This window comes from Oncorhynchus kisutch, linkage group LG13 (assembly GCF_002021735.2).
Source record: "Oncorhynchus kisutch isolate 150728-3 linkage group LG13, Okis_V2, whole genome shotgun sequence".
NCBI lineage: Eukaryota > Metazoa > Chordata > Actinopteri > Salmoniformes > Salmonidae > Oncorhynchus > Oncorhynchus kisutch.
Genome location: NC_034186.2, coordinates 56,965,886 through 56,986,924, shown reverse-complemented (window position 1 = coordinate 56,986,924; position 21,039 = coordinate 56,965,886). Strand labels below are relative to the sequence as shown.

Below are 21,039 nucleotides of genomic sequence, written 5' to 3'. Positions count from 1 at the left end.
CACACAACACACTGGGACATGGCAAACACACCACACACACACACACACACAACACACACACACTGGAATGGACACTCACACACACACACAACCACACCACACATGAAATGGACACTCACACACCACACACACACACACACTGGAATGACACCACACACACACCACAACACTGGAATGACACACCACACACACACTGGAATGGACACACAACACACACACCACACACACACTGGAATGGACACAACACACACCACACACACACACACTGGAATGGACACACACACACACACACACACACACACAGGAATGGACACACACACACACACACTGGAACAGACAGACACACACACAACACACACACACACTGGAACAGACAGACACACACACACACACACACACTGGAACAGACAGCACACACACACACACACACACACACACTGGAACAGACAGACACACACACACACACACACACTGGAACAGACACACACACACACACACACACACACACACACACTGGAACAGACAGACACACACACACACACAACTGGAACAGACAGACAGACACACACACACACACTGGAACAGACAGACAGACACACTGGAACAGACAGACAGACACTGGAACAGACAGACACACACACTGGAACAGACAGACACTGGAACAGACAGACACACACACACACACACACACACTGGAACAGACAGACACACCACACCACACACCACACACACACACGGAATAGAAGACAGACAACACACACACACACTGGAACAGACAGACAGACAGACACACCACACACTGGAACAGACAGACAGCACACACACAACACACACACTGGAACAGACAGACAGACCACACACACACTGGAACAGACAGACACACACACACACACACACACACTGGAACAGACAGCCAGACACACACACCACACACACACACACACACACACTGAGACAGACAGACACAACACACACCACACTGGAACAACAGGCACAGACAACACCAACACACACTGGACAGACAGACACACACCACACACACACTGGAACAGACAGACACACACACACACACTGGAACAGACAGACAGACACACACACACTGGAACAGACAGACAGACAGACACACACACACTGGAACAGACAGACAGACACACACACACTGGAACAGACAGACAGACACACACACACTGGAACAGACAGACAGACACACACACACTGGAACAGACAGACAGACACACACACACTGGAACAGACAGACAGACACACACACACACTGGAACAGACAGACAGAACACCACACACACTGGAACAGACAGAGGACACACACACCACACTGGACAGACAGACACACACACACACTGAAACAGACAGACAGACAACACACTGGAACAGACAGACAGACACACACACACACACTGGAACAGACAGACAGACACACACCACACTGGAACAGACAGACAGACACACACACACACTGGAACAGACAGACAGACACACGCAACACTGGAACAGACAGACAGACACCACACACTGGAACAGACAGACAGACACCACACTGGAATGGACACACACACACAGACACACACACTGGAATGGACACACACCCACACACACACACACTGGAATGGACACACACACACACACACACACACACTGACTGGACACACACACACTGGAACAGACACACACACACCACACACACACACACTGGAACAGACAGACACACACACACACACACACACACTGGAACAGACAGACACAACACACACACCACACACCTGGAACAGACAGACACCACACACACACAACACACACACTGGAACAGACAGACACACACACACACACACACACACACACTGGAACAGACAGACACACACACACACACACACACACACACTGGAACAGACAGACACACACACACACACACACTGGAACAGACAGACAGACACACTGGAACAGACAGACACACACACTGGAACAGACAGACACACACACACACACACACACTGGAACAGACAGACACACACACACACACACACACACACACACACACACACACACACACACACACTGGAATAGACAGACAGACACACACACACTGGAATAGACAGAACAGACCACACACACACTGAACAGACAGACAGACAGACACACACACACTGGAACAGACAGACAGAGAGACACACACACTGGAACAGACAGACAGACACACACACACACACACTGGAACAGACAGACACACACACACACACACACTGGAACAGACAGACACACACCACACACACACACTGAGACAGACAGACACACACACACACTGGAACAGACAGACACACACACACACACACTGGAACAGACAGACACACACACACACTGGAACAGACAGACAGACACACACACACTGGAACAGACAGACAGACACACACACACTGGAACAGACAGACAGACACACACACACTGGAACAGACAGACAGACACACACACACTGGAACAGACAGACAGAAACACACACACTGGAACAGACAGACAGACACACACACACTGGAACAGACAGACAGACACACACACACTGGAACAGACAGACAGACACACACACACACTGGAACAGACAGACAGACACACACACACACTGGAACAGACAGACAGACACACACTGGAACGGACACACACACTGGAACGGACAGACACACACACACACACACACACACACACACACTGGAGCGGACAGACACACACACACACACACACACACACACACACACACACACACACACACACACACACTGGAGCGGACAGACACACACACACACACACACACACTGGAACGGACAGACACAGACACACACACACACACTGGAACGGACAGACACAGACACACACACACACACTGGAACGGACAGACACAGACACACACACACACACTGGAACGGACAGACACACACACACACACACACACTGGAACGGACAGACACACACACACACACGCACACACTGGAACGGACAGACACAGACACACACGCACACACTGGAACAGACAGACACACACACACACACACACACTGGAACAGACAGACACACACACACACTGGAACAGACAGACCACACACACACACACACACACTGGAACAGACAGACACACACACACACACTGGGAACAGGACAGACAGACACACACACACACTGGAACAGACAGACAGACAGACACACACACACACTGGAACAGACAGACACACACACACACACACCACTGGAACAGACAGACACACACACACACACACTGGAACAGACCGGACACACACACACACACACTGGAACAGACAGACACACACACACAACTGGAATGGACACACACACACACACACACACACACACACACAGGAATGGACCACCACACCACAACACCACACACACACACCACACAACACAAACACTGGAATGGACACACACACACACACACGCTGGAACGGACAGACACACACACACACACTGGAAAGGACAGACACACACACACTGGAACGGACAGACACAGACCACACACACACACACTGGAACTGACAGACACACACACTGGAATGGACACACACACACTGAATGGACACACACACACACACTGGAATGGACACACACACACACACACACTGGAATGGACACACACACACACTGGAATGGACACACACACTGAACGGACAGACACACACTGGAACGGAACAGACCACACACACACACTGGAGCGGACAGACACACACACACACACACACACGCACTGGAGCGGACAGACACACACACACGCACTGGAGCGGACAGACACAGACACACACACACACACCTTGAACGGACAGACACACAGACACACACACACAACACCACACACTGGAACGGACAGACACAGACACACACTGGAACAGACAGACACACACACACACACACACTGGAACAGACAGACACACACACACACACACACTGGAACAGACAGACAGACACACACACCACACACTGGAACAGACACCACACACACACACACCACTGGGACAGACACACACACACACACACTGGAACAGACAGACACACACACACACACACTGGAACAGACAGACACACACACACACACACTGGAACAGACAGACACACACACACACACACTGGAACAGACAGACACACACACACACACACTGGAACAGACAGACACACACACACACACACACTGGAACAGACAGACACACACACACTCACACACACTGGAACAGACAGACACACACACACACACACACACACTGGAACAGACAGACACACACTGGAACAGACAGACACACACACACACACGCACACACACTGGAACAGACAGACACACACACACACACGCACACACACTGGAACGGACAGACAGACACGCACACACACTGGAACGGACAGACAGACACGCACACACACTGGAACGGACAGACAGACACGCACACACACTGGAGCGGACAGACAGACACGCCACACACACTGGAACGGACAGACACACACCAAACTGGAACGGACAGACACATACACACCACACTGGAACTGACAGACACATACAAACACACTGGAACTGACAGACACATACACACACACTGGAACTGACAGACACATTACACACACACTGGAACTGACAGACACATACACACACACTGGAACTGACAGACACATACACACACACTGGAACTGACAGACACATACACACACACACACTGGAACTGACAGACACATACACACACACACTGGAACTGACAGACACATACACACACACTGGAACTGACAGACACATACACACACACTGGAACGGACAGACACACACACAGACACACACACTGGAACAGACAGACACACACACACACTGGAACAGACAGACACACACACACACACACACACACTGGAACAGACAGACACACACACACACACACACACACACTGGAACAGACAGACACACACACACACACACTCTGGAACAGACAGACACACACACACACACACTGAGACAGACAGACACACACACACACTGGAACAGACAGACACACACACACACACTGGAACAGACAGACACACACACACACACACTGGAACAGACAGACACACACACACACACTGGAACAGACAGACACACACACACACACACTGGAGCGGACAGACACACACACACACACACACACTGGAGCGGACAGACAGACACGCACACACACTGGAACGGACAGACAGACACGCACACACACTGGAACGGACAGACAGACACGCACACACACTGGAGCGGACAGACAGACACGCACACACACTGGAGCGGACAGACACACACAAACTGGAACGGACAGACACATACACACACACACTGGAACTGACAGACACATACACACACACTGGAACTGACAGACACATACACACACACACTGGAACTGACAGACACATACACACACACTGGAACTGACAGACACATACACACACACTGGAACTGACAGACACATACACACACACTGGAACTGACAGACACATACACACACACTGGAACTGACAGACACATACACACACACTGGAACTGACAGACACATACACACACACTGGAACTGACAGACACATACACACACACTGGAACTGACAGACACATACACACACACTGGAACTGACAGACACATACACACACACTGGAACTGACAGACACATACACACACACTGGAACTGACAGACACATACACACACACTGGAACTGACAGACACATACACACACACTGGAACTGACAGACACACACACAAACTGGAACGGACAGACACACACACAGACAACACACACACACACACACTGGAACAGACAGACACACACCCACACACACACTGGAACAGACAGACACACACACACACACACACACACACACACACACACACACACTGGAACAGACACACACACACACACACACACACACACACACACACACACACTGGAACAGACACACACACACACACACACACACACACTGGAACAGACACACACACACACACACACACACACACACACTGGAACAGACACACACACACACACACACACACACACACACACACACTGGAACAGACAGACACACACACACACACACTGGAACAGACAGACACACACACACACACACTGGAACAGACAGACACACACACACACCACTGGAACAGACAGACACACACACACACACTGGAACAGACAGACACACACACACACACACTGGAACAGACAGACACACACTGGAACAGACAGACACACACACACACACTGGAACAGACAGACACACACACACACACACACTGGAACAGACAGACACACACACACACACACACACAACACACACTGGAACAGACAGACACACACACACACACTGGAACAGACAGACACACACTGGAACAGACAGACACACACACACACACTGGAACAGACAGACACACACACACACACACACTGGAACAGACAGACACACACACACACACACACTGGAACAGACAGACACACACACACAACACACACACACACACTGGAACAGACAGACACAGACACACACACACACACACACACACACACACTGGAACAGACAGACACACACACACACACACTGGAACAGACAGACACACACACACACACACACTGAGACAGACAGACACACACACACACTGGAACAGACAGACAGACACACACACACACACTGGAACAGACAGACAGACACACACACACACACTGGAACAGACAGACAGACACACTGGAACAGACAGACACACACACACTGGAACAGACAGACAGACACACTGGAACAGACAGACACACACACTGGAAACAGACAGACAGACACACACACACACACACTGGAACAGACAGAAACACACACACACACACACTGGGACAGACACACACACACACACACACACTGGAGCGGACAGACACACACTGGAGCGGACAGACACACACTGGGACAGACAGACACACACACACTGGAGCGGACAGACACACACACACACACTGGAGCGGACAGACACACACACACACACACTGGAGCGGACAGACACACACACACACACACACTGGAGCGGACAGACACACACACAGGATACAAGAGATTGCTTGAACCAGTATGCCAAGTGGTATATTAACCAGCACTGATAATACAGTTTCCCAGCACGTCACATTTAAATGCAAATGTCGCTTGACTGCTAAATTGTTTGAGAGGACATTGGATGCATTTTAGCATTTATTTCCACCTGAGCTGCTGCATCGATCCAAGAGGAAAGTTTTTTTTTTAGCAACTCCTGACAAACTATAAGAGAAAAAATGCTCGGGGCGACCCTGACGTGTGGTGTGTGTGTGCAAGGCATGTTTTGGTACAACCTAATCAATATGCATTAGATCGCAAATCGCCTCAGTGTGAATGTGTGCATCTGCCCGTAGCCAGTGCTTCTCTGTGCAGTGACTGAGGAAACGAACATGCGCACACACACACACACACACTGGAATGGACACTCACACACACACACACACACACACACACACACTGGAATGGACACACACACACACACACACACACACTGGAATGGACACACACACACACACACACTGGAATGGACACACACACACACACACACACACACTGGAATGGACACACACACACACACACACTGGAATGGACACACACACACACACACACACACACACACACACACACACACACACACTGGAATGGACACACACACACACACACTGGAATGGACACACACACACACACACACACACACACACACACACACACACTGGAATGGACACACACACACACACACACACTGGAATGGACACACACACGCACACACACACACACACACAGGAATGGACACACACACACACACACACAAACACTGGAATGGACACACACACACACACACGCTGGAATGGACAGACACACACACACACACACTGGAAAGGACAGACACAGACACACACACACACACTGGAACTGACAGACACACACACAAACTGGAACGGACAGACACACACACACACACACTGGAACAGACAGACACACACACTGGAATGGAACAGACAGACACACACACTGGAATGGACACACACACACACACTGGAATGGACACACACACACACACACACACACACACACACACACACACACACACACACACACACACACACACACACACACTGGAATGGACACACACACACACACACTGGAATGGACACACACACACACACACACACACACACACTGGAATGGACACACACACACACACACACACACACACACTGGAATGGACACACACACGCACACACACACACACACACTGGAATGGACACACACACACACACACACACAAACACTGGAATGGACACACACACACACGCTGGAACGGACAGACACACACACACACACTGGAACTGACAGACACACACACAAACTGGAACGGACAGACACACACACACACACTGGAACAGACAGACACACACACTGGAATGGAACAGACAGACACACACACTGGAATGGACACACACACACACACTGGAATGGACACACACACACACACACACACACACACACACACACACACACACACTGGAATGGACACACACACACACACACACACACACTGGAATGGACACACACACACACACACACACACTGGAATGGACACACACACACACACTGGAATGGACACACACACACACACACACACTGGAACGGACAGACACACACTGGAACGGACAGACACACACACACACACACACTGGAGCGGACAGACACACACACACACACACACACACACACACACACACACACACACACTGGAGCGGACAGACACACACACACGCACTGGAGCGGACAGACACAGACACACACACACACACTGGAACGGACAGACACACACACACACACACTGGAACGGACAGACACACACACACACACTGGAACGGACAGACACAGACACACACACACACACTGGAACGGACAGACACAGACACACACACACTGGAACGGACAGACACACACACCCACACACACTGGAACGGACAGACACACACAAACTGGAACGGACAGACACATACACATACACACACACTGGAACGGACAGACACATACACACACACTGGAACTGACAGACACACACACAAACTGGAACGGACAGACACACACACAGACACCCACACACACTGGAATGGAACAGACAGACACACACACTGGAACAGACAGACAGACACACTGGAACAGACACACACACACACACTGGAACAGACAGACAGACACTGGAACAGACAGACACACACACTGGAACAGACACACACACACACACTGGAACAGACAGACAGACACTGGAACAGACAGACGCACACACTGGAACAGACAGACAGACACACACACACACACACACTGGAACAAACAGACACACACACACACTGGAACAGACACACACACACACACACACACACACACACACACACACACACACACACTGGAATAGACAGACAGACACACACACACACACTGGAATAGACAGACAGACACACACACACACTGGAATAGACAGACAGACACACACACACACACTGGAACAGACAGACAGACACACACACACACACTGGAACAGACAGACAGACACACCAAGGAAAGGTATTGAAATGGACATCTACAGGCTTCTCTCGGGTCGCTGGTGTCGCGTAGTATTTAAAGATGGACATTTATCACTTGTTCTTTTGGATCTCAAATGGTACCATCTCTTTCTCTCTTCTCCTCCTCCCCTTCTCAGGGCATGACTATCAAACCCCTGGTGGACCTGTTGGCCGTGAAGAAGAAGCAGGAGGCCAAGCGCTCCATCAATGAGGAGATCCACACCCAGGTAACCTTTTTAACCACCATCAACCCCCTCACATCCTGGCCTCTCCTTCTCTATCCCCTCCTCTGTAGCTGGACCACCCATCAGACAAGTTCATTTCCTCCTGGGGATATACGAGCTCTGGGCCCGTATTCGTAAAGCGTCTCATGGTAAGAGTGCTGATATTTTATGATCTAAATGGCAAAACTGATCCTAGATCTGCACTGCTTCTCTGAGACACTTTATAAATACAGGCCCTGGTCAGGTTATGAAATTCACAGCACAAGAGCAAGAAACTCACTGAAGCTACACTGCAAGGCTGGCCTTGTTCACCGTAATTATCGAGCCAGCTTTCTGTTTTTAAAATGGGCTATTGCATTAATGGCTGTGGTTAAATGAACTATTTGGTTATTTCAATCTGCGCGATGTCCATTTTGTCTTTCAAATGCAGTATCTGTCCAGACTACAGTACTGTCATTACATGTTGTGTGCCAAATATTGCTCTGCCCTTCCACCGTACTGGCCATTAATGGAATTATCTTCTGCTAATGTATTTTGTCTTGCTGACATTGCCTTGCTGAGGTTTTAATATTGGAAAGCAGCATTCCCCTGCTTCCTCTTAACTCGGACTAATTAAACTTCCTGCATTGTTCCATGGCTCCCAATGGACCATCCTCTCATTCTCCACTGTCTCCACTGACTCATCCACCCTGGTTGCCAGATTGGCAAGTAAAATCCCCCTGCTTTAGGCCTGGCTTCCTCTGATGCTACTGGTCATTCTCTCTGCCCTGGAGTGACCACTGAGCAGCACGGCACACCGTCTCTCGGTAGTTATTGTTGCTAATAATAGCCACAGAATAATGTCACGACACACACACACACACACACACAGTGTCTCTCTACGGGGCTCTGTTGGCTATCTGGTGCACCGAGGAGCGATGAGTCACCGGCGCTCTAGGCTAGACGCCCCGGTTACCAGCTTATAGCATCTTCCCCACTGTAAATGGCAGTGACGTAAAGTCAACCGAGCCATTTTAGGACTCCTGGAATGCACCAGGAGTGGAGGAGGGCATCTTAGAGCCAGGTAGAGTCCCTCATGGTTTTACTGTCAGCACCATTAGGTTTGTGGTCTCACAAATTGGTCAGTAGGTTGTTCGATGAATGGATATTTGAGGCTGCAGTTGTTTTACTCAAGAATCTCTTGACTAATTGGCACCTGGGGCTGACCCTGACCTATTGTGTGTCACCTTGCCTTGGCTTTCATTATAAAGTACTATTGCGAGAAATGGGAACGTTTTATTCGACCAGTGATAGAACTGATGCAGAAACTACTGTCAAGAAAATCCCTTCGCTGCCCAAGAACATTGCTATGCGTGTCGATTTCGATGCAAATTTAAAATAAATTCAGTGGCACGACCAAAACTGCTTGTTCCCATAGCAACTCCGCATGTCAAACTGTCCCTGTGCAGAACTGTCACAGCGGTGGCCATAATTAAAATACAGGAACAGAATTGACCACCGACCGAACGTCATCTGCCATTCCCTATTTCTCTGCTTCAATCTGTGAGTGTGATGGACATCATCTAGGCCTAATGCTCTCTCTATTGGCCAGATTGTGGCCAATTCCTGTTGCAAGTGGGAGAATCTCCATGGAGAAAAGGCTATTTAGGGGGAAATCCAAAAAAGGACAAAATGGTGGCCTGTATGATGGGAAAATATTCCTCTCTGTACTATTTACATGTAATAGAGACAGGAAAAAGTAGTAACAGATTAGGCTTGGTTACACTTTAAAAAGTTTTTTTTTTTTAAAGCATTTCAAATATCTGTCCCTCTTATTGGTTAGCGTAGATACAATATTTAGACGTAAGCGTTGTTTTCTCCCCCTAGTTCCTGGACCACCTGCTGACTGGCATTGAGGACATCTGTGGACACTATGGCCATCACCACTGGAAAGACAAGTAGGTAGCAAAGGAAGGACTAAAGGGTCACGGTTACGAGCGCTGTATATTTTATTTTCACGGTATAAAAACATTTGATTACCTCTTCAAGTTAAGACCCTTAACGTGACACCTTTCCACTACACAGTCCAGTCATCTCGGCTTGTTGCCGATTTTCCTTCGGTTTGACTTTAACAGGGTTAACAAAGATCCTAAGGCTGACTCCGTAAACGTGGCGGTGATGCTGCGATCCCTCGGGCGCTGGCAGTGACAGCTAAGCACCTTAAGTGGATTATCTTTCAGAACAGATGGCTTTCTCCTTCAATGAAACCTTACCGAATCCAAGAATGTGATGGCAATCGTATAGCATCGCCATTCCTAACCGAGTGAACCTGAATCGTTTTGTGCATTTCCCTTCCCTATGCAGTATTTACCCACAACAGTATGGTGTTTGAACAGCCCTTGGGTGTTGTATGTGGCAGTTATTCTCTCAAGAGAACCATGTATAAGATTTGCTCAGACGTCTCTGTATGCCGATTTTTATCACCCGGCAGTTGTCATATAGTTCACCTTCAGATTCCGTTCCGGACAGACTTTAGAGCGTGGCGAGAACACGACGTCTAACTGGATCGATCGCTCTTAGAGCGTTATGATAAAAACACTGGGCTCATCCTCTAGCGGTCCGTTTTCACTGTGTGTTCCTGCCAGTGGCAACACAGTCTCCTAGTGTTGTGTGTGTGTGTGTGTGTGTGTTCTACTCATATTCAAGAGCTTTTCATCAATGAACCTTTAAGGTTTTAATGAGGCTGGTTATGGCTGTGTACTATGGAGGGAACAAGACATGGAGGCAATTGGATAAAAGGACTCGAAGGTTGACTTGTTTTCTCGTCTCTCCCCTTCAGGCTAAACCGATTCAACAAGAAGTACATAAAGAAGTGCCTGATAGCGGGCGAACGCTACAAGGAGCCGCAGCTCATCGCCTTCTACCACAAGATGGAGTTCAAGCAGGCCATCGAGCTGGTGGAGAGCGGCGGGGGCGTCAAGCTGCCCTCCGCCATGCCCTCGCAGGTCTCCATGCAGTGAGTGCTCCGCCCTCGTTCCACCTCCAGCTCCTTTTTAAGCTCACCAGCGCTACACTTAATAGCCATTTCCACATTGTCTGCGAGCGCCAGAGAGGTTTGAAAGTCAAGAGGCTGAACGATAAATTACTTCCTGTAAATAACTGGTATGGGAGAATGTGCCTGACTATTTCTCGTGGATGTTACAGGAAGTAATTGCCAAGTGAGTTAGAGCTTGGTAATGGCCAATAGCAACCATAGTTATCCATAGAGCCACAGTCAATGTGTCTCTTGTTTTTCTCCGTCCTCTCTCCCAGGAACATCCAGCCCAAGAAGCTGCCGCCCCCTGTAGCAGAGCGGGCCCTGCCTCAGTTCACCAAGGGCCGAGAGGAGGAGATCAGGAAGATCCTCAGAAGTAACCTGCAGAAGACCCGCCAGAGGGTGAGCGCTGATCCAGGATCAGATTTACCCTCTTGCGGGGTAAGGGGTAGCATTAACATCTGAGGGGTAACATTAGGAGGGCAACTGCAAAGCTGATCTCAGATCCGTTTTTTTTGGGGGGGGGGGGGGGGGGGGGTTTATGCTCTCGGCTAGTAATGTAGGAATTCAGATGCTCTGTTTGCAAAGAGAAGACAATTTGACGTGATATAATATTTGCCATTTAGCAGAACCTTTTATCCATAGCGACTTAGTCATGCTTGCATACATTTTACATACATTTGTCATGTCCTCATTAGTATTGTCAAACGTAACATCTCTTAAGATATTATAGTACTGAAGTAGTCGTGAGCCTGTATCGTTATGAATACAAGTGTGCATTGTTGCTGTGTGGTCCTAGACGAGACCTCCCTGTCCCGTGGTGTGAGTTGAATGAATGTGCTTTGTCTCTCCTTCCTCTCAGCTGCGCTCCTATAACAGATCCACTCTGGTGCCTGGAAAGTGTATTATCATTATTATTATGTGGTCCTAGCTCAATAGCATTCCTGTCCCATAGTGTGAGTTGAGTGTGTTGTCTCTCCCTCCAGCTGCGCTCCTACAACAGACACACTCTGGTGGCCGATCCCTTCGAGGACGGATGGAACGACTTCCTCCTGAAGAAGCAGAGGTTGATCGAGCTAGAGAAGAAGGTAAGACTAGCAGACTCTCCTATAGCCTGGTTAAACCAGATTGAACGCTGCGTTCACCATTGTTGTGCTCACTTAGTCTGGAATTCTACCAATTCAATAGAACTAGATTTATCAGCTCATGGGCAAACGATACATAAAATAGACTGATACATGCAATCCTCCCAAAAGTTACTGGTCCAAACAGCCTACTCTCTGAAAGAGGGTGGATTAAGGATGGAAGCCCACGTGGCCAAACGCTGCTCTTTCGATCTGGTCAAAACATCTGTTCTTCTGGGTGAAACGATGAAATGTGGCAAAATCAGTTTTGGAAGCCATGCTAAGACTCCCCCAGACATAGAGAGAACTTCAACAGACAACCAGACACAAAGTTCTCTCACTACTCGCAGTAGTAAACTTTCTTTCTTTCTTCACATTAATTTAGCCTAACTCTGATGGATTTAGTCAGTGTCCCACCCCCTCCATTCAATTAAGTTGCCTGACACAATCAGTTCCTGATTCATTTATGCAGCCTTGTGGCCCGACGGCCAACTTGCATTGAATCAGTCTCTAATTATGTAATGAAAATGGAAGTAACATCTTGATTGAATAGAACTGATTTTAAAAAGGACACTGTAGACTGAGGACTCTGCTGATCCCAGCAGAATGGTTTTATTTAGGAAATATAACTTTTTATAGGGCACCGTGGAGTTGAGGAAAACGCTGATCCCGACAGACCGACACAATTTAGTGACCTGTCAAACTTTAATGGCACTTTTGTCTTCAGGATGTGTCTTGGTTGGGCTTTATGATATTGTCAGTCATATTGTGTTGTATTGATTTGGTTTAGGCCTATCTAGTGTTAGGCCTATCTAGTGTTTGGCTGTATTGCTGTAATGCATTTCTTTCTGTATAGTAGATATATATATATATATATATACCTCACTAAAATAATTTCCATTAAAATGGACAACGTATCCTATTGTATCGTAAGTAATATGGCTGTGTGGCTCTATGCTTTAATCTAAAGTGACTGGCAGTCGCTGACATACAGTATCCACTACGTGTGTCTGATGTGGGAATCGAACCCACAACCCTTGTATATTGAAACGGTTGCTTGTGTGTACCTGTGAACAGATGACAGAGATGAGTAACTACCTCACAGTCCCTGGCGCAATTCCTGACTCCCCCACCATGTGCAGAGCCAGACTGGCTTCAGGTGAGTCCATCCTACACCCACATCACACTCTGACGCTCTCCTCTTACACTATTTTGCCAACCCTCTACCGTTACTGGTCTGGCGCTGATATTTCTATTCAAATGGTCCTTTCCAGCATGGTTCCAGCAACTATGGTGGATGTGTAACCAGGTTAGCGTGGCTTGGCTTAGTAGTGTGAATCAACAGTTGTTGCAAGGTTCCTTTTGAAGCAACAGGAAAGATGATGGAAGCAAACTTGTTCCATCGCAGACCTTTTGGGCACCTTTGCACTTTATCACTTGAAAAATATATTTTGATGTCGTTTTGAGTCGAAAGGAACCCGTTTACTTCACACGTAGTATACTTAGTTTTTGCAAGATTGTACAGTTTGTAATGTTTAAGGGCTGTCAACGACGCTATCTGCAGAATGCACTATTATATTACGCTGTTATACAGTAGGCTACTCCACCTTTTTATGGTCTTTCGACTGGAAATATGTTTGCATGTGTAAGTTGGCATGTGAAGCAGCATTGCGCTTGGTTTCATTGTAGGCAGTGGTTTCAAAGCTGAGAAGGGAGGGGCCAAAGTAATACCAGGTATGTAGTACAGCTCTAGTGAGTGTAGAAGGCGATGGGCTGTGGCGACCAATGGCCTCGGCTACAAACTTACTGTATATGCATGTAAATGTTGCTCGCTTCCATTTGTCAATGCGATACCCATGATTCTAGCATACATTTGATTGACATAGGATCAGGTTACGGCATGATGCAGCGCCACAGTTGTGGTGTAATTGTCTGTTCATGATTGTGCATAAAAAAAAAAAGAATTATTTTTGTGAATGTGTATTGTATGTCTATTTTTGTTCGGGGAACAGTTGAAGTATTTGTTCTAGTCAGGGTTGGCCAACCCTAGTCGTAGAGAGGCACAGTGTGTGAGCCTGCTGATCTAGCCCAGCTCAGCACTAGCACACCTGCTTCGACTAAACAAGCCATGCCATGTGGAACGTTCAGAAATGAAAGGTATGATTTGGAACAAACATACACTTAACGTGTAGAATGGGAATGAAGTAAGCTCTATTCGTGACATTTCTATCTGCGACGTTACACAACGTTTGCCTCCTCAACGTGCGCTCGGGTTGGCCTCCCCTGTTTGGAGTTATGTACCGTGCACTAACCCTTTCCTTGCCTGCCCCGCGCAGACCCCAACGCCTTCTACAACATCAAGGCGTCTTCAGACGGCGTCCCCACCATCCAGGTGGACCTGGCCTCCCCCCAGTCCCCGGACTCTGTCAACATGCTGAACGAGTTCTCCAAGGAGGGTCACACGGGCCAGGGCCTGGGTCAGAGGGAGGGTGCCACGGGCCAGGGCCTGGGTCAGAGGGAGGGTGCCACGGGCCTGGGCCTGTGTCAGAGGGAGGGGGCCGACCGGGATGAGGACCAAGGCCTGATGATGAAGCCGCCTGGGAAAGGGGAGAAGGGAGAGGAAGAGGGGGGCAACAAGAACCCAGGGCTGATGAGGTGTCTGAGTGACCCGGGACCCAGTAATGAGGACGAGGAGGATGAACCATTCCTTCCCTAAAAAAAAGACTAGCTCCTCCCATTGTGAGGAATAGGGAGGGGCCTGGTTGTAGCGGCTCCTCCCCATGAGCGGGGCACTACAGGGGAAAGGTCCACCTCCTCTCACTCCACCACCACCTCATTTGAGTTTGCTATCCCATTGGTTGAGGAACAAATAAAGCCAAAACGGTTAAGAAAGGACTTGGGACATTTATGAACCAAAAGAGAAAAGGATACTAAATAGCCATCTTTTTTCAATAGTTGTCATTGCTCTTTTTTCATTGTTTAAGTGATAGGAAGGCAGTCGCCACCTTGGGTGATCTTGGGCTTGGTGGGAATTATCCCGAGAGACAGGGGAACATAATTATGCGTTACCAAAGGGTTGGACTGGTTTAGTCACAGACAATGTTCCACATTTTGTCTTCATAACATTTACGATCGTTCTTCTACTTTCAAGAAAAGTTGGCCTCATTTTTTTTTTGTCAGACAGAGTAAACCCCTTTTCACTAGGTGCATTGTATCACACAATTAACCTCTTAAACTGCATGTTTTTAATTTCAGGGTTAATATGAGGCTGTTGTTTATGTGGTTGTCTTCTGTCATCGTTTGTCCTTCAGTTGGTCAGGGTTCTACGTGGTGTACTCGGTGCTGTACACTGGATGTTTTCACTGTGCTAAACTCGACAGACCTCTTTCTTCACCACCTCGCCTATGGAGACCCTAAGTCTAAGGAATGTGTCAAGCGCCAGACTTGAAAATGTTGCATCGCCGTTTAAAGCGTCGCCTCTCTATTTTAATCGAACATACAAAATCGTCTGCATCGCTGAGATGTGTATGCTGTGCAGTAGAAGGTCATTTACATAAAAGAAGGATTGTGATGCAACACCAAGAGATTTGTTGATCTTGAATGGACTTCACTCCCCTCTATAAGCCAATCCCTAAAATCACACCAAATACTGTAATACTCCTGACACCCAGCCCAAAAAACTGTTTTGAGTTCAAATAATTTACAAAGACAAATTTGTATGTGCACTGTAGTGGACATAAAGAAAAAGTTGATAGTAAATATGAAGAATGTATATTACAGTAAATGGGTACAGTAGGTAAACATAGTTGTCACATCCTGATGTCTACTACAGAGGGCATTTATAAACAAGCTCTTATTTAGCTCGTATTGAATTTGGAAAAAAATGGTTACACTGCTCTGAAAACCATCCACATTCTTTAAGATATTTACTAGAAGGAATTTCAATTCAAACTCACAAAAATTACAATTACACAAATACATACACTTACCTTCTTACCACAGCATATGCTAATTGTGTTCTCAGCCATTTTGAAAATCCAGGAAGAGAACGTTATCTAGGCCACACCCCCACTCATGTGATATCATTGGATAAACCCAGAATGTCCTACAACAGGACTTAACACAGTGGCATGTCAAAGAGAATGGACAAAAATGAATTGTTGGGTCTCAGGAGGATATGTTACAAGTTCCCTTTAAGAAAAGGCTCTAGTATGGGCCATTTCAGAACCATTTTGTGGCGTTTTCTCCATATTCTCTTGTCGGTAGTCGCATTTTACAATTCATGTTGCATCTTATGACTCTGATCTATTCTCTCTTTGCACCTTATTCACATCAAGTATTTTTGACATTTTTAAAAGACCCCGTTGCCGGTTTAACGTTCCTCATTTGGTTTTTAGCGCTCCCCTTTTGAAAATTGTGTTCCATAGCCATTTTGGAGTTTTAGGCATCACTGTGAAGGATATGAGGTGTGGGTGGACTGAACAGATCTTTTCTCGTCTAACCACCTCAATGGCCCAGAATATATATTTACTCGTCCACCATCATAGGTATGTTGACTTTGTCAATCCACAACAGACACAATCATGACACGCGGGTTAAAATATCAAAACCAACGATGTTAATTTGGGGCAGGTCGAAACACACATGAAACATTCATAGACATTTAGCCAGCTAGCTTTTGCTAGCTAGTTTATCCTAGGAGATGGACATTGGGTTGTTATTTTAACCGACCTGCATACGGTCTGATTATTAGTCAAAATCGTGCTTCTCTACTCCGATTAATCCACAGGTAAAAAGGGAAACGTAGTTCGTTATCTCTAGTTAATCTCTCCTCGTTTTGTCTTTCAAGCGTTCGCGCGGGTTTGTATCTTCCTGATATCCAATAAGGAGGGGACTTGCAGTGCGACCAATGGAACCAAGTTCCATTTTAGCGCTTGGCTACGCAGACGCTTGGTCACATACGCGAGCACCAAATGCCCGATGAGGTTTGCATGTTATTTAAAATGCTGGCCTGGAGATACAGGCATGGGCAGAAGTAGCAGTTCAATGCAGTATATTGGTGTGAAATGTGTATAGCGATATATTGATTATAACCATTTAATTGAACGATGCCCTTTTAAAGCATATGCCATGATGTGATCTTGTCAATGCAAACGAAGAGGTAATCACGGGCTAGCTAGTTATAAGTAAATTCACATCTGAACGCAAGAGCCAACACCTATTCTGCTCGCACAACAGCGTAAGGCTAATCTAGGGTTTGTATAAAACTATGAAAACCTTGTCATGTACAGTATATGGTTGTATAGGTATTATGTATACAGTGCATTGCTTCTCTTTTCTACACCAAGCCTTAGGATCAATAGGAACAATTGAATAATTGATTTTGATTTGAAAAGGCTGTTAGCTATATTGTCAATGTGATTACTGTTGTTCATCGATCTGAACATCTCAACGGGACATTCAACCACTTTTAGGTGCGAAGTAAATTGCACCTAACATTGATTCAATAGTGTAGCAACCCCTCATCCCACCTACTGTATAACCATCTTAGATTTGTAACATGAGTGACAACTTTAGCTGGAGTCTGTAACTGTCTCAACTAGAGAAGCCTAAGATGTCCTAGATCGTGGCCTAGTTTGCTGGCTGTCACCTTGGTGTTAGAATGACCCTTGTCCCTCTCTGACCTCTGTGTGCTATCACTTTATGCCCAGAGAGTGAGAGAGGGGTCTCCTTACAGCTTAGGAGAGAGGTCTCCTTACAGTTTAGGGGAGGGGAGAGAGAGGTCTCCTTACAGTTTAGGGGAGGAGAGAGGGAGATCTCCTTACAGCTTAAAGGAGGAGAGAGCGAGAGAGGTCTCCTTACAGCTCAGAGGAGGAGGGAGGAGAGAGGGAGAGGTCTCCTTACAGCTTAGAGGAGGAGGGAGGAGAGAGAGCGAGAGAGGTCTCCTTACAGCTTAGAGGAGGAGAGAGAGCGAGAGAGGTCTCCTTACAGCTTAGAGGGGGAGGGAGGAGAGAGAGAGAGAGGTCTCCTTACAGCTTAGAGGAGGAGGGAGGAGAGAGGGAGAGGTCTCCTTACAGCTTAGAGGAGGAGGGAGGAGAGAGAGAGAGAGAGAGAGAGAGGGAGGTCTCCTTACAGCTTAGAGGGGGAGGGAGGAGAGAGAGAGAGGTCTCCTTACAGCTTAGAGGAGGAGGGAGGAGAGAGAGGGAGAGAGGTCTCCTTACAGCTTGGAGGAGGGAGGAGAGAGAGAGGTCTCCTTACAGCTTAGAGGAGGAGGGAGGAGAGAGAGAGAGAGAGAGAGAGGTCTCCTTACAGCTTAGAGGAGGAGGGAGGAGAGAGAGAGGTCTCCTTACAGCTTAGAGGAGGAGGGAGGAGAGAGAGAGGTCTCCTTACAGCTTAGAGGAGGAGGGAGGAGAGAGAGCGAGAGAGGTCTCCTTACAGCTTAGAGGAGGAGGGAGGAGAGAGAGAGAGAGAGAGGTCTCCTTACAGCTTAGAGGAGGAGGGAGGAGAGAGAGAGAGAGAGAGGTCTCCTTACAGCTTAGAGGAGGAGGGAGGGAGGAGAGCGAGAGAGGTCTCCTTACAGCTTAGAGGGGGAGGGAGGAGAGAGAGAGAGAGAGAGGTCTCCTTACAGCTTAGAGGAGGAGGGAGGAGAGAGAGCGAGAGAGGTCTCCTTACAGCTTAGAGGAGGAGGGAGGCGAGAGAGGTCTCCTTACAGCTTAGAGGGGGAGGGAGGAGAGGGAGCGAGAGAGGTCTCCTTACAGCTTAGAGGAGGGAGGAGAGAGAGCGAGAGAGGTCTCCTTACAGCTTAGAGGAGGGAGGGAGGAGAGAGAGCGAGAGAGGTCTCCTTACAGCTTAGAGGAGGGAGGGAGGAGAGAGAGCGAGAGAGGTCTCCTTACAGCTTAGAGGAGGGAGGGAGGAGAGAGAGCGAGAGAGGTCTCCTTACAGCTTAGAGGAGGAGAGAGAGCGAGAGAGGTCTCCTTACAGCTTAGAGGAGGAGGGAGGAGAGAGAGCGAGAGAGGTCTCCTTACAGCTTAG

The 21,039-nt window shown here is 47.9% G+C and overlaps 1 protein-coding gene across 1 annotated transcript in view; it reads left to right on the top strand.

Annotated features, from left to right (window-relative positions):
- The window catches only part of LOC109877270 (sodium/hydrogen exchanger 1), a 62,187-nt gene extending 42,319 nt beyond the window's left edge, over positions 1 to 19,868 (top strand). The window contains exons 6-12 of the mRNA XM_031786608.1: positions 9,784 to 9,873; positions 11,737 to 11,807; positions 12,689 to 12,865; positions 13,162 to 13,285; positions 13,870 to 13,971; positions 15,085 to 15,166; positions 16,344 to 19,868. Of these exons, the coding sequence (XP_031642468.1) occupies positions 9,784 to 9,873; positions 11,737 to 11,807; positions 12,689 to 12,865; positions 13,162 to 13,285; positions 13,870 to 13,971; positions 15,085 to 15,166; positions 16,344 to 16,723 (1,026 nt within the window). The 3' untranslated portion in view covers positions 16,724 to 19,868. The remainder of the gene's footprint in view (positions 1 to 9,783; positions 9,874 to 11,736; positions 11,808 to 12,688; positions 12,866 to 13,161; positions 13,286 to 13,869; positions 13,972 to 15,084; positions 15,167 to 16,343) is intronic.
- The last annotated feature ends 1,171 nt before the right edge of the window (positions 19,869 to 21,039 follow it).